This window comes from Thrips palmi, unplaced genomic scaffold (genome assembly GCF_012932325.1).
Source record: "Thrips palmi isolate BJ-2018 unplaced genomic scaffold, TpBJ-2018v1 HiC_scaffold_1, whole genome shotgun sequence".
In the NCBI taxonomy this organism is placed as follows: domain Eukaryota; kingdom Metazoa; phylum Arthropoda; class Insecta; order Thysanoptera; family Thripidae; genus Thrips; species Thrips palmi.
In genome coordinates, this window is record NW_023144620.1 from 3347676 (window position 1) to 3363071 (window position 15396).

General features: G+C 52.9%; 1 protein-coding gene across 1 annotated transcript in view; it reads left to right on the forward strand.

Moving 5' to 3' along the window:
- The window catches only part of LOC117640609 (zinc finger and BTB domain-containing protein 24-like), a 55301-nt gene extending 39909 nt beyond the window's left edge, over positions 1 to 15392 (forward strand). The window contains exons 5-11 of the mRNA XM_034377217.1: positions 6239 to 6401; positions 7565 to 7750; positions 9844 to 9987; positions 10056 to 10300; positions 10389 to 10607; positions 10706 to 10932; positions 11025 to 15392. Of these exons, the coding sequence (XP_034233108.1) occupies positions 6239 to 6401; positions 7565 to 7750; positions 9844 to 9987; positions 10056 to 10300; positions 10389 to 10607; positions 10706 to 10932; positions 11025 to 11310 (1470 nt within the window). The 3' untranslated portion in view covers positions 11311 to 15392. The remainder of the gene's footprint in view (positions 1 to 6238; positions 6402 to 7564; positions 7751 to 9843; positions 9988 to 10055; positions 10301 to 10388; positions 10608 to 10705; positions 10933 to 11024) is intronic.
- The last annotated feature ends 4 nt before the right edge of the window (positions 15393 to 15396 follow it).

Sequence of the window (15396 nt, forward strand, 5' to 3'; positions counted from 1 at the left end):
GTCGTCTGCTGTCGCTCGCTTCGAGACATTTCTGTTTTCGCCCGTAGAAAGGCACGAGTGTCCAACTGGTCATTTCCGGAGGCGGGGCGGGGCGGGGCGGAGCCTCGACACTGGGTCAAGCCGTCGAGCGGGAGGAAGGGGCCCCCGTGTTGTTGCTCTCTCTCTTTCTCCATCTCTCTCCCTCCACTCTCGCCTCTTTAATCAAAATTCCTCTATTCGAAAGATGATGAAGCGGATTGGTTTTTCCGTGTTGTCGTTTAGATTTTAACGTACAGTCGTGAGCTTTGGGACGGCGGTGCGTTTCTGTCCCATTTGACGGTGTGGGAACCTTGCCTCGTGTGCGGCGCCAACTACGCCACTGGCGCCTGCCGCATTCCGCCTTCCCCTTCCGTTTCTCCTTTCCCTTTTTTATTTTTTTTCTAATGATTGTCTTGCATGCGCACTTTCTCCGCGTCGCGTCCTTCTGCTCTCTCTCTCTCTCTCTCTCTCTCTCTCTCTCCTCTCTCTCTCTCTCTCTCCCCCTTTCTCTCTCTCTTTCTCTCTCTCTCTTTCCGCTCCGAGAGTCCTCTCCCTTTTTTTCTCATCTTCTTTTATTTTCTAATTTATTTTCGGCCGCATATGAAGATGATGATGACTCACCCCAAGAATATAAAAGGGTTGAAGGGGTTGGGTGCGCCGCGCTGGCCGCGCTGGCCGGGCTGGCGGGGCCGCCCTGCCAGACTGTACCGGACCCACTTGAGCCACCCTCCCTCCGGCCTCCGCGCACCCCTGCCCGTCCTTGAATAGCACCCCGCGACAAACCTCGGCCGGTGCGCTCAGCTTGCTCAGCTTGCGAGGGACGGACTATGGCCAACTTTTAAATTGGTCGGAAAAAGGACGCGCGGGGCTGTGTGTGTGTGTGTGCGTGCGTGCGTGCGTGTGTTTGTCGCCAAACAACATTGCCGGCTGCGCGAACAGCTTGTGCATAATGAAAAGAAAGTTGACGAGTAACTGGGCGACGCGACGCGCCCCTTTGGGCGCGTTAACTTTTGCAGCGTATGTGGCGCTTTCAAATAAGACACACCATGTCACTTTTTATTTCCTCTCTAATTTTTTTTTGCGACGCGCAGGGAGCACAAATTTCCGTCCAGATATTAACTAAGTTCGCACCGCATTTGAGTGAGGGTTTCCTTTTGTGTCAGACATCCAGACATGACACTTTTTTTGCCTGTCTTTTTTTTCTGTCCTATTTGATAACCCTTTCCTACCACCCTACGGGTTCAATGTAAACCGATGCATGTACCCAGTCGCCACCAGTCGGGCGAAAAAAACCACTCATAATTTAAGAGTTAATAGTTTGATTGTCCAAATATGTCAGACACCGCTTCCACGAGATTATATTTTTTTCTCGTCTTTTCGACACCCTTTTTCAAAATTATACCTCGATTAAATTACACGTTGTCAGATGCACTACGGAAGCCTCGGCGGGCGGAATGTATGTGTGGAGGGTGGTGGGGTGGGGGTGCCCGTCGAACCCCCGCCGCCCCCAAGCTCACGCCCTCCGTGGCCGCAGGCCTCGTGTTTACATCACACCCGTCATTTTTTTCCCAGCCCCGTGAGCCGCCCTGGGCCGTGGTGAAGGTGCGGGGAGAGAGAGAGAGAGAAGAGGGAGGGGTGGAAAAAATAGTCCGAGTGCTGCCGCACTGGCGCTCGGACTGCAAGATGGGAATTGCTTGCCGAGAGGCCGGGAGAGTAATAGAGCTTCTGAGTCCGTTTACACTGTTCCATCAAGGAGCCCGGCGCTCGGCCGGCTCGGCGCGGCGGTCGGCGGAACGCGGCTCAAATCTTGTTTTAATTCTTCATCTCAGACTGGCGCGCCACCTCGCCACTCCATCTTCCCCTCTCTCATCATCTCTCTAATTTTTTAGCGCACTTCCTTTTTGCCGAGTTTCAAATCAAGAATTCCGGCTTCTGGACGGGTCGGGTCGGGACGGGCCAACTCTATATAGGTTCATCTGGCGTAACCTGCTTCTTGCCTGCCTGCCCCATGGCCTGCCCCATGGCTCCCTAATCCCTCGCCAGGCTGCTTTCCATTTTCCCCCTTTTCGCGAATTTTCGCGTCGCTCTCTCTTTTTGCATGATCGCATCTTGGGCCGGCCTGCCTGGCCAGTGCAGCCACGCCGGCCGGGGCTGCTCACTCATTCTGGGCCCCACAATGACAACGTCCGATCGCTGCAGTGGGCCCCAAAGGCCCCAGCGGCCCACCACTGCCCCGCCAGTGCCCCACCGGGGGCCGCCCTGATTGCCAGCGGACCGCTGCCCCCACCAACCAACCCCACCGCGAGGGGAGAGACAAGTTCGTCAAGTTGAAGCCGTTAAAAAAAATGGGCGAAAGTTTGATTGCGACTAGACGTCGATTCGTGATATGTCTGCAGCCGTTATGACACGAAGAGGGGGAAAGGCAGCGAAGCGAGCCGATTTTTATCCTGCTCTCTCTTTTTTCGCTCATCTGTCCTTCGTTTCGGGATGGGGAATAAAACACGCGAGAAAGAGACTTGGCCCGACGAGCGAACTCGGGGCGCGCGGGGCGAAAGAGTAAATCAGGAGGAAGGGCATGACGTCACGGAGTGATAATTGCGTGCCATTTAAGGACAAGGAATAAGAAATCTGGAAGTTGGGGGGAAAAAAAGGGAAAACATTCCAAGGCGGCGCTCTGCTGTGCTAACGAGGCGAAAGATGGAGGGTCCCAGACAAAAGCGGGGGCGGAGGTGGGGAGGAGGGAGGGGAAAAAATGAATTGGTGCAAAATGGCTCCAATTTGCTACAATAGATTTCACACGATGGGGGAATTCTTCCGTAAACCTTTTATTGTGTCTATCGGCCGGTGGAGGGGAGCGCCTCCTTCGCCCCCGGGGGTCCGTCGTCGGGGACGTCGGCACGTCAGGGTCCTCCCTTTTTTCGCCTCCTTTTATTGTTTCCTGTCGGCAAGGGAGGGAGGGGCATCCCCGATCGCTGATTTGTTGATTGTGTCACCGTATTGACGGCCCGGCGAATGGCGAGGCACGGCGAGGCCGAATGGCGTGGCGAGGCGTCGCCCTGCGGGACCCGCCAGAGTTCCCGTTTCCCCTTTCTTAAAGATTTTTTTTCGGACCGAGGAGGTTCTAGGTGCGCGGGGGTCCGCCTCGGACGTGGGGCAGCCCGGGGTAGAACGCCGCTCGGACACCACACTGCAACTGCGGGCGCTATGAGAAATTCGGGAGCGGATGAATGGAAAAGGGGAAACGAATCCACTGTCGTCACGCAAGGCCGGCAGGGCCGCTAATTACGCCAGCAACACGCCACGCCGCGCCACGCCGCGCAAAGAAAGAAAAGAGAGCTCGCCTCTCCGTGGTGCGAAGGGCGGGGCGGGGCCCCTTACGCCTCGCATCTTTATGGTATCGCCCCTGCGATCGGCCCGTGCGAGGCTATATGGTGCGAGGCTAGCCCGGCTTGCCCGGCTCCTGGTGTGTGTACAGTGTATATACGGCCGGGCGTTGCGCGGTGCTGCGCGTCGCGGGGCGTGTTCCATACGACGAGCCCGCAACCCCCTGGCCGTGCGATACAGCCGGCAGGTTGGCGGTAACAAGGCGACAACCCGAAAAAAAGGAGGACGGTGCCCCCTCGCTCTTCCCCCTTTTTTTCCCGCGCGTGCCTGGGCCCGGGTCTGGGCTTGGCAGTGTCGCGGACTAATTGCCGGTGGAGGGTGCAGTGCCTACAGTGCCGCGTCGCCAACTTTCCCAGCCTAGCGTCACTTGTTACAAGGCCCCGGTGTAAACGTTGCTGTTTACCAGTCTTCCTCCTTCTCCTTCTTCGGCGGTGACAGTTTTGCGGGACGTTATGCGCGCCGCACTAATGGCCGTGTGTTATGGCTCGGCTCGCGACTCCACAGCCGAGGATCGGCCGAGACCGCCGCGATGTCCACTCGGTCCACTCGGCGAGGCTCGCTGCGCGCCGAGGCTCGCCGAGGCTCGGTGGAGCTTCGATACCGCCGCAGATTTTATTCATGCGTCGGCAGTCCCGGCCCGTCCCGGCCAGGCCGTCCCGCCGGCCGCAGGGGCCGCAGGCAGAGGAGCGGGCCCCATCGGACTTAGATCACCCGCTATGCCTGTGGGCCTGTGGCCTGTGTCGGCGCGGCAGCGCGGTGCGGCCGGCCCGCACGCCGGCCAGCCCGGGCCAGCCCCGCCGGCAGAGAGCGGCACTGTTCGCTTTTCGGGAGTCGGGGGCACATTTTTCCGTGCCAACATTACTGGCGACCGACACACACTCACACGCACACTCGCTCACAGAGACAGACAGACACACACACACACACACACACACACACACACACACACACACACTGCGCGCTCTCCGCCCACCGCGCGAGGCACACGGCCCAAGGCAAGAAACCGGTCGGCGTCTGCCCCGGCCGTGCCCCGGCCGAGCGTTTGATTCGTCCGTTCGGCCGGTAAAAGCTGAGCAAAGCGCCGCAAAAGCGCAGCAAAGGCAGCCGGGCGCTCGGCTCGGCTCGGCCGTTTGCGTGCATCGATGTATCGAAACGCACGCAGGTATCTCTCTGCGGATAACGAGACACAGCGCAAGCTGCTTGTATGTTTGATTCATATGTACATTCTCCCATTATGTCTTGATATGGATAGCGATGCGCGCGACGCGGGGCGAGGGGGAGGGCGTCGTGTGGCGCTGCACAGCGCGCGCGCACACACACACACACACACACGCATGCAATCCAATACACGCATTTTGCTCGAGCGGCCGAGCGGCACTCAGGTTGACCAAGCCCAAGCCGTCGCACTGTAGCATGTCACTTGGCTTGTTGGGGCCGTCGGCCAGGGACAAGCAGCCTACATGGTAGAATAGGCAATGCCTTCCCCCCTCTGTCTTTCTCTCTCTGTTTGTCTTTCCCTCTCTAACGCTCTCCCTTCCTCTTCCCGCTCCACTTTCGTCATGCATGTCTCCGTGTTGGCAATCCTGTGGTAGTTTGCGTTTGCGGCTTTGCCCCATTCATTTTTATGCTCCTAATTCAAAGCTCTAACTTTTTCATACCCTCGCGCACCGAAGTCTTTATTTTTCATCCGGAGCATCCGGTTTGCTTTGCCGAATGGCGTGGATAAGGGGAGCATTTGTCTCCTCTTCATTGCGAGCGCAACACGCGCGAACCGACAGAGCCGCCGAGCCGCGGCAGTTCCTGCCAGTTCCTACCTGCGTCGCCGGGGGCAGCACGGTCGCTCTGTTCCCGCGCTCTTTTCAAACTAATGCATGAAACAGCTCGCAATCGTGACTTTCCCTTGCATCGAGCATGCCTGTGAGTGGTTCTAGTTTGTGCATGACAGTTGACATTTTTGTTTTTGTCTCTTCACACTTTTATGATTGTATTCATAAGATTTTCCTGAACTATACCAATTATGAGTAATTCTTTAAGAATGTCAATATTTTGGGATACTTTTTTGGGGAATCAGTAAAGATTAGTAAGTCTGTCGCAAAAATTTAAAAAGATTTCTTCAATCAAAATTTCATTTGCTATGGTCTCTTGTTGTTTTCGGATTAGACGATTCAATGGGGTTCTCTCGGAAAATCCGTTTACTTCAGAGTTGTTGGTGAATGAAAGTGACTGCTTTGATTAATCTTGCAAGTGGGACTATTTTTCCAGGTACTTGCACAATGGCTCCCCCGTCACTACGCCACCACGAGATTCGTAAAAGTATCCTGGAAGTCTTGGAGGTGGTAGTGCGAGGCCTGCCATGTGCCAGGACCTGGTTCTCTAGCGCCCTCTGGCGTTCTCCAGAGAAAGGCTGGTCCGCTAACCGCATATACAAATCACTGCTCTCGTGATAGTGTACCAGCAGAGTGTGTTGATTTATATTGTGTTGTACTGAGCTGCCTTTCTTTGGACAGTGTGTTCGTGTGGAACGTGTGACCGGCCTTACGGAGAAGTCAAAACCGACTAATGGAGAATCCGCTGGGTTCCAGCGCCGCCTTATTCTGCCACGGTTTCGACTTGTCCGCGGCCCGCCCGCTTCCCGCGTCCAACGAGGTCCTCGCCAACCCGGCGCTCCACTTGTCTCGTGGAAACGTTGTCGAAACAACCAGTCTGACGTCGAAAGGACGTGGAATCGTTTCGGGTTGTCGAAGGCCTCGATGATGATGATGACTTTTGCGCCATGATTGTGTGAACAGACTTACTAAATCTTGTGCTGTGTGTTTGCTGTTGTTGTTGCGGCCAGGAGGTACAGCTGCGTGTTCCTGTGTTGCAGCAACACGCCGCTCTCATCGGTGGGCCCAATGCCACCGCTTGCCCCCTCTGCCACAAATTGTTCTTAGGGGCCGAAGCTCTCATGGATCACATGAAGCACGCTCATAAAGACCCGAACGCTACGGGTGTGGCCAGTAAGTATCTGATCCATTTTAATCTTACTCACGTTGAACGTAGTTGTTGCGGTACTGTGTTACCATAGAAGTATACTTAACCTAAGGCCGTTCAGTATGGTATGGCGTGTGTGTGAGGCTGTTGTCTCAGGGAAGGTGCCGACTGTCCAGTCCCGTCCAGTCCAGAAGGTGTGGCGGTCCATTCGTTCTGATCCTGTCGACTCCAGTCGGGCGGTCTCCAGTTGGGTTCCTGTTCCGCTCCGTTCCTGCCGCCTCCAGCCGTATCGTCCAGGGTGTGGTCCGAAAGAAGCCACGGCGGGTAACATCGGGCTGACCCCGCTATGAGAAAGTCTGCATCCTCCACGCGAAGCAACGCGAAGGTAAACGGCCGCTTTCTGGCCGCGCGGTTTCTCATAGCGAGCTCGCCCGGTGGCGCTCCCTGGCGGGCTAGTCCCGAAGACTCGGCTTCATCTCGAGGGCAGTCCCTTAACGCTTTGGAACTCGTTTTCCAGTCTCCTTTTGTGTAAATCCCCCTCCTTTTCCTTTGAGTTCCTAACAATCAGTTCTCGAACTTGTCTCCTGCGAAACTCTGCGTCGTGGAAGAGCAAGTGTAGCGAACAGCGTATACCACCACGTCCGTACCCTCTATTGAACGAGCCAGTAAATTGTGGGCACCGGTCCAACTTATTTTGTCATTCGATGATATGCATGCCTTCGCCTCATTTGATGCAAACTCTGTAAAGTAGTCCGAACCAAAACCTGTTGTCAGGCTGCGGTCGTGTAGACGCTGCTGTAGAGAACGTTGGGGCGCTTGGCGCCACGTAGATCGCTCTGCTCGCATGAAGACTTGCTTTTCCTAGACGTTTCGCTGCCAGTAGTAGTTGCAGTAGTAGTCGCTGCTCCGTAGGTTCTCGTCGTCGCTCCGTCCGTCCTACTCGTTGCAGGGTCTTCGACAGCTCTAGTCCTCCAGCGTTGTCATCGTCGTTCCAGTCTCTCTCGGTCGCTTGGCGCAAGTCCGGTGGTGGTTGGTGGTGATGGTGGAGGTTGTCGTGGTGATCTGATTACTCTGGTGGTGGTGCTGACTGAAGGCTCTAAAGCAAAGAGATGAAAACAAGAAGCGACACAGTTTAGATGTAAGTGTTATATCCCCTCCCGTTGACCGTTGCCTTTTCTTTCGCTCGCTGCTGGTCATCCGTACATAGCGAAGCGGAGGACGGCGAACCACCCTTGCCCGGTGTGTGGCAAGCACTACGTCAACGAGGGCAGCCTGCGCAAGCACCTGGCGTGCCACCCGGAGGCCAGCCAGCTCACCAGCACGCTCCGGATGTGGCCGTGCTCAGTATGCCAGTCCGTCTTCACGCACGAGTCAGGTGAGCATGAGCAAGGCGGAGCAAGGCCCCTTTCCGCCCAAAGGCCAAGGCCAAGCCAAGGCCAAGCCAAGGCCAAGCCAAGGCCAAGCCAAGGCCAAGCCAAGGCCAAGCCAAGGCCAAGCCAAGGCCAAGCCAAGGCCAAGCCAAGGCCAAGCCAAGGCCAAGCCAAGGCCAAGCCAAGGCCAAGCCAAGGCCAGGCGTAGCGCGTAGCCGGGGAAGACTACGGGGCCTCCGGCAAACTCTCCGGGAAACCCCTAAGGGAGGCAATCCAAGTGAAATCCACCTGGAAGCAAGCAAACTGGCCAGTCATTTCCTGGCTGCGCCGCTGTTTTGGAGGTTCCTCCTTCTCGCGAACCCCGCGGGATGTCCAATGCACCGCGTCTGGACCGGTGTAGGTCCTGACATGGGATGGGGCCATTTGGGGAAGAGTGTGAGGCCGTCATTTTGACTGGGGAATCCTTGAAAGTGTATGAATGGCCGTCTCGGTGTGTCCGACGCTGGCCGGACTGGCCCACGATGTGGAACGCCTGGCCACCAAAAGGTTATGAATTGTTGAGGGGCGGTTCGTTTGGACTTGAGGCAGGGGGAGGCCTCGTGACGCGCTCGTCGAGGCCGATAAACCTTCCTTAATTCATGAAGCGACGGACGAGTCGTCCGAGGACGGATCTGTTCCTGACCGCGATCTATGAAAAGCACTTTCTCGTTCGCTAGTCGAAATGACTACCACCTCACGTGGTACATATTTTACTTAAACATGGGAACTATCTCCAATGCCGATGGGCTGTCAGGCGGCATCCCTCTCTCAGTCTCCAAAGGGGTACAGTCCCCCGAGCCCCTAGAAGTTGTAGAAAGCATTACCAAGCAGTACCAAGCAATACCAAACATCCAAGGTCGCCAACCGAGGCGAAAATACACTCATCTCCTGAGCAAAAGCCAGCCACGTGCGCCCTGCAACATCCCACCAGAGTGACTGACAGACACCATCGCCGCACAGCCACCTCAGCAGGCCGCCGCAGGCCGCGCCCGTTGCGTTGCTTCTTTCTTCACGATTCGTAACGCACCGTCAAGACAAGCAGACGTTTTCTAACTGGCATTGCTAATTTTGTTGTGTATCTCTTGCTGTAGTTATCTCAGTATGCTTGTCTTGTTCTTACTCGTAACGTTGTTTCGATATGGCGTTTGCATGCTGTGTTCCCATTCTGTTTTCAATCAGCTGAGGCGTTATTCAAAGACGAGGCTTGTTAAAAAGTCCGAATGGATAAAGCGAAAGACAAACTCGCGCGGGATTCAAAGTGCGTGCGGGGCGTCGCCATGGCGCCGCGGTGCGAGCCAGACAGGCCACCGCCACGGCACAGCCAGCACGGCCAGCACAGCCCCGCGAGGCCGCGAGAGCGGGACCCCGCGCTCGGCGGCCACGGCCACAGCGCACAGCGCCTGCCGCGGCGAGGCTAGGCCGCACGCAGTACGGCGGCGCGCGGCGTGGAGCAGCCTGCCCCCGGGGCGAGCCCGCCCTGCCCGCCCTGCCGCGGCCGCCACCAGCGCGGCATTGGCTGCCCGGGCCCGCCTCGCGAGGCCAGCCTAGCCTAGCCTAGCCTAGCCGCCCCGCGGTGGGGGAGGCAAAGAGAGGCGACAAACGAAATGAGAGAAAAAGAGAAAGAAGCGACGCGAAACGAAACGCGCGCGGGTGGCGCCATCTAGCGCGAGGCAGCGCAAGCTTGCGCAAGCTCCCCGACCCCGTCCTGGCAGTGCTGGCAGTCCTGGCCCGGCCGGCGACCAGCGCCATCTCTCTGGGGGTGGCGGCACGCTGGCACACTGGCTCACCCCGTCCCGCCACCCCTACATTTTATTCCCGCGGCGCTTCGTTAGATGGCGCCACCCCCCGGCCCGCGCGCTCAAAAAAAGGCGGGAAATTTGAACTGCGGCGCGCTGTGGACGCTGAGACTGGGATGGTTGCAGGGTGTGAGGCACATAGTGTGCGGCTACTGCTTGGTTGTGGAAAGGGAGCGGGTGGGAAGGTGCTTAGCGATGACCCCCTGGACTATTTGCGGACCTCCTCACGGCGTGATGCTGACGTGTGCTTTCTCTTGTTGCAGGGCTGCTGACGCACATGGAGCACATGCGCATGGAGCCCAAGCACTCGTTCGCCGCCCAGTACGTGTTGTCGAGGGCGGCCGCGGAGCGACGGGACCGGGACTCCCGCCTGGCGGCGCTGGGCGGTTCGCTCGGCGCCAGCGCCCTCGGCGGGCCCCTGCCCCCGCTGGGCTCCGGGCCCCTGGGGCGGCAGGCCCGGGGGCGGGACCGCCAGGCCACGGCGGCGCGGGGGCTGGCGGGCCCCTCGTGCCTCCACCGGGTGCGGGCGCGTCCTCCCTCTGCGCCTCGCCGTCGGCGCACTCGGACTCCTCCTCGGCCGGCGGCCGGTTGTCCAGCGCCGGGTCCGAGTCCGGCGTCCTCGGCCTCAACAACAACAACAATAACAACAACACGACGAGTGCCAAGCTGGCCGAGCTGATCGGCAGCCGGATGAACAACGGCCACCTCCACCAGGGCGCGGTGAGTAGTCGAGCCTCGAGCTCCGAGATTCCTAGAAGCCATGTAGAAGCCCTGGGCCTGACTGTCGTTCTGCCTGCGTGCCCTGCAGTTCAGCGCCGACGACCTGCACTCTGCGAGCCGCATGGCCGCGCTGGCGGGGATGGACCCCAACGCCGCGGCGCAGATGCAGGCCGTGCAGCAGGCCGCCGCCAACCTAGCCGCCGCCATGAACTCCATGAGGTCCATGGGGTCGCCGCCGCCGTCCGCGTCCGGGCCGCACCTCAACCACCCCGGCTCCCCGCCGCTGCCTTCGGACGCCGTCGCCCAGGTGCGTTGAATGAGCTTGTGGTGACGTGGTCACGGCGTCTTGCCTGGGACCGAGCGTCCGAACGCGGTGTCTGACGTCGCTTGCCTTGTCTTGCTCAGGCGCAGCAGCTCGCGATGAACGCGATGCGGGCGTCCATGGCGGACTCGGCCATGCGCTCCGTGGAGGCGTCCATGAGGCAGAGCATGGGCATGGAGCAGATTCAGCAGCAGATCCAGCAGCACCACCAACAGCAACAGCAACACCACCAGCAGCAACAGCAGCAGCAACAACAGCAGCAGCAAGAGGCCGCCGCGTTGCGGATGCAGCAGGCTGAAGTGTTGCTGCGGTAAGTTGGGTGGCCTACCTACTCGGCGCCCGCACCATCGCCTGGGCATTCCCTGTAGACTCTGTCCTTACGCGACGCGTTTCTGTGTTCAGCAGGTCGCAGGCCGAGGCCGCGCTCAGGCTGGCCTTCAGTCAGACGGCCGCCGCGTCGCAGCAGGAGGGCTCCGGGGGCGCGAACCACGTCCGCGGCCTCCAGAGCCACGGCAGCCACGGCAGCCACGGCAGCCCCGGCAACCTGCTCGCACAGAACCTGATGGGCTCACCCACCGCCACGGCGGAGCTCACCGAGGCCCTCCGGCTCCAGGAGCAGCGACTAGAGCAAGCCCTCCGGTTGCACGGCGACCCTCGCGCGCTCGGGTTCACCCTCAACAACCCCTGAGGCTGAAGCGTCGAGCGGAAGGGCGCCCCGGCGCCCGAGCCCCACCTTGCCTTGAAACCCTCGTGTATCCTAGACGTGTGTTGCAGAGTGTGTGTACAGACGACCCCCAGATCTCTCGCGAATGTGTAGTTGGTTTTGTTACATAATAAGTAAGGAGACGAAAAAGAGGAAACGCCCCTGTTATTTGAATTAAATGAGACTTTGATGTTTTCAAACTGTTGATTTGTTATGGGTTGTCTTCACTCGTTCCATCCTAAATGCGATGTAGTTGTTTATAGACCTTAAAGTGTGAGGATGGCAGCATGGCTGTCGTGTTGTGTGAGCTGTGTATGGCAGCCACTGTTTGAGAATTATTTTTAAAAAAAGCTCAGCACCTCAGACCAATCAAAACTACGTCCTCTTTGAAAATGTTTGTTAGTTCATTTATGGGGAATAACTGGTGTATGCCATTAGGTTGATTGTAAACTACAAGAAGACTGCAGGATATTTTCTTTAGTTTGGCTGTGAAGATTTTTTTACGTTTTATATGCAAAAAGTGTGAATTGCTCGAAAGAATTCGAAATCACAAAGCCTTGTTTGGGTTTGTTTTGTTCCTAATACATATATGTATGCAATATTCTGTACTGATTTAGTTCCTTTTTATTTGTTTTCTGTTTGTTACAGAGATTTAAGTGTTGCTTTTTATTTTCAGGGTTTGTGGGCTATGTCCAGCAGACCCTAGCAATATTGAACTTAGTCATCAAAAAGCTTGTCTTGTTAACTCAAAATAACACTATTCAAAATGTATAAGATTTTTGTTATAACAAATATTTTGTCTAATTTAAGTTGATTATATTTATTGTATCTTTTAACAAATCTAAGCTGTACAGAGAGAAATGTTATTTTGTGGCAGTTGGATTATTTAAATATTTAATGACAGAAAAGTGAAATGCTCAAGTATGACGTCACTCCTTTTTTGTTCCAGTAATCCAAACCATTTCAAATTGGCACATAATCTAAAGAAAATTAAGTTTGAATTGTCTATTTAAAATCATAACATCCTGTAAAGTGAATGGATTATTTTAATTTTTTTTTTTTTTCAAATGCAGGTGTGGCAGCTTTGTACCAATATGACAATACTATGGGCGATGATGAGCAGATGAGTTCCTACATAGATTTAGTGGTTCCTCAATTAATTTTTGTTATGACCAAGCCGTTACTACATTGTTTTTTCTTTTCTCCTTTGCTTGGTTATGGAAATTAATTTGATCCATTCAATAGCCTTTACTTAATTTTATGTGTGTAAGGTGTGTGAATGTGTCCTCAATAGCTCGGTGTCTCCTCTTGCATATAATCGCACTCCGGTTTGTACAGTACATCCTCTTCATTTGTAACCTAGCAGATTGGTTCCCTTCTTAATTTTCGCGAGTCTCAATGCCGACATAGTCACCGTGTGTCAATACATCTCTGAACTGTTTCCTCTGTCCTTTTTAATTTTAAGTGTTGGTTCTAATACATCTCGAACAACATCCACATGATACGTTCAAAGAATCCCAGTTCCTGTTTTTTCCTATGTATTATAATTTACAATAGCCCCAGGTTGAATCATGTATACACAATATTTTACTGTATAATATAATCCCAATTTTTATCATTCTCAATAGCCCAACAATGCATTCAAGTGCAGCCACTTGGCTGCATCCGGGTGCAACTAGATTACAAAATGCATAGCTCTCCTACTCGAATTGTTCTAGATGAAAACCATGGGCATGCATGCATCGATAGTTATAGACTACTTACCACAACTCTTGTGCTTTCTGTATCATATTGAAGTTTGTCCATTGTTGTACAATTCACACGTCTTGTGTGTTTGTGTACCGCTCCCCCTGTCTCAAGCCCAACCACAGTGCTTGCGTTGGCCCTGGGCGGCTGGGCTGCTGCGATTCGATTCATTGACACTGCTGGCTCGGAGGCGGAGGTCCACTCTTCCCCTCTCACTCTCGCTTCCAGCGACATGGAGCCCAGTGAGCCTAGGGGGCCAACGACTCCTCAAGCCTGCCTCCAGCCAACTGCATCATGACCATCCCTTCAATAGGGAAGACGGCTCAGATTTTCCATGTTTTGCAGTCAATACTGTTTATTTAAGTTTGATCCGTTTGTTAATTGTTCTTGTTTTGTTAAATTTCATCAGATTTGCTGCTTGTTTATACAAAGTTTGACATCTTTATCCCGCAATGTTGGGATTCCACTTTTATTTTATTTTTAAATTGGTCAGTCACATTTCAGGTCTGAATCTGCCTATTAGTTCCTGCTTTGAATTCTGGATAAAGAAGTGCACAGCTATGTGTTGGTTCAATAGAAGCATGCCCTGATGTTGCTGTCTCCTATACTCTTAAGTTTACCTGCTGTTGTCCTCATCCAGATGTATTCAGTATCAGTAAACCGTATTCCTTAGCCATACTAGCACGTCTTAAACAGAAAGGACATGAAAGATAGTGTTATTTTTTAATTTTTTTAAGACATAAGTAGCAATGTCTAGAAACTAAATAAATTTTATTTGCAAATTCTGGGTTTAAGATCATATCTCAACCGACTTTTAGAGGGGTAGCTTTTTTAAGTTCACAGCCAACTCAAAAGGAAAGAAAAGGTCTCCTTCCTTGAATTGAACAAAAACACTTTTTTTCACTTCTTTCATGTTCTTTCAGCGTGCCCCCAAGTAGCACAAGTTTCTTTGTTTAAATGCAAGACTCCTGTCAGTTTACTTTACAGATATATTTGTGTGTAATTTAAGCACTACCTAATTTAGGTGTGTTCCATGTGTAAAGAAGGATTCAATAATAATGTACATTTTGCATTCCGTTCATTGTTTTGCCGTATTTATACAGTACTGATTTTTTATGATGTTGTCATTATTTGTTCCTGAATATTCTGTGTTTGTTGTTTTGCTGGTACCATTACATTTGCAATGTTTGTAACGTCATCACGTTCATTGATGTTTTCTGTTTTTTGTAGTGGACCAGTGTCTGCAGCTTTTCAGCTTTTCTACAGTTAGGTTTCTGTTTTTGAGAGTGTGTTCAGCACAACTTCTTTTACTTTCCTATTTCTTCAAAAGAAAAGTCTATATCAATAGGTATGAATGTGTGTATGTGCCTATCAAGGTCTTAGATTAAGACATGCATCAACAATTTTCACAATCACTGTCTTAAATTATCTTAAGTTGCATTTACTGTTCCCGGTCTGTTGACATCAAAGTGAAAGTTTGTTCTGTGATTGTTTCATAAACTGCACAGAGATAGTGTTACATTAATATTAGAAGACGGTGGGTATTGGCTTCTTAGGGAGGACGCAAACTTTACTTTTATTATTTCTGTTAATCGCTCGTCTTTGTACCTGCGTAGCACTTTTTGTGATGAATAAGTTAGCTTAAAGATAGAGCTCTATGGTGTACTTGTCAAACAAATTGTATACGAAGAGACTGTGTTCGCTACTGCCACCAAAGTAAAGAGTGTTTCCTTTGGCTCCTGCGGCACCTCAAAATCCTTCTAGTCATCTCAAGCGACCTCCTTGGAATGCGTCACCCATCGGCTGCTAAAAGGGCTCTGCAGCCTTTTTAACTTTGTGTTACTTTTGATGTTTTTAAACCAGCGCTCTTGTTTAGACTGTTAGAGAACGCCAGAATTGTCCAAAAATATGTTGCAGCTTTAAAAGAATAATTTTATTAGGATGATTATTATAGAAAACAAAAAAGTTATTTTAATCCTTTGGAGCCTCTTTAGGTGATAGTGGCTTTCCTGTACAGGTATAGCCTCTCTATTTATTAATAGCATTTTGTGCTATTCTATATGAAAAGAAATTTCAAATTATTGTAAAAATATTACATTTATAAATTTGTAAATTAATCTCGTGGTTATATTATAAAACAATATTGCAATTTAATGTACAAAGATCATAATTGATTGTTTGGTCCCTTGTGTTTGTTAAATGGAATTTGGAAGGCTGCACACTGAATGTCATTGTAAGTTCTAACCCTGTGCTGTTTGTGTGTGGTGCGTGTGTAGGTCATTCTTTCAATGGAACAAAGTTGAATAGAACAATGAAATATCGTGG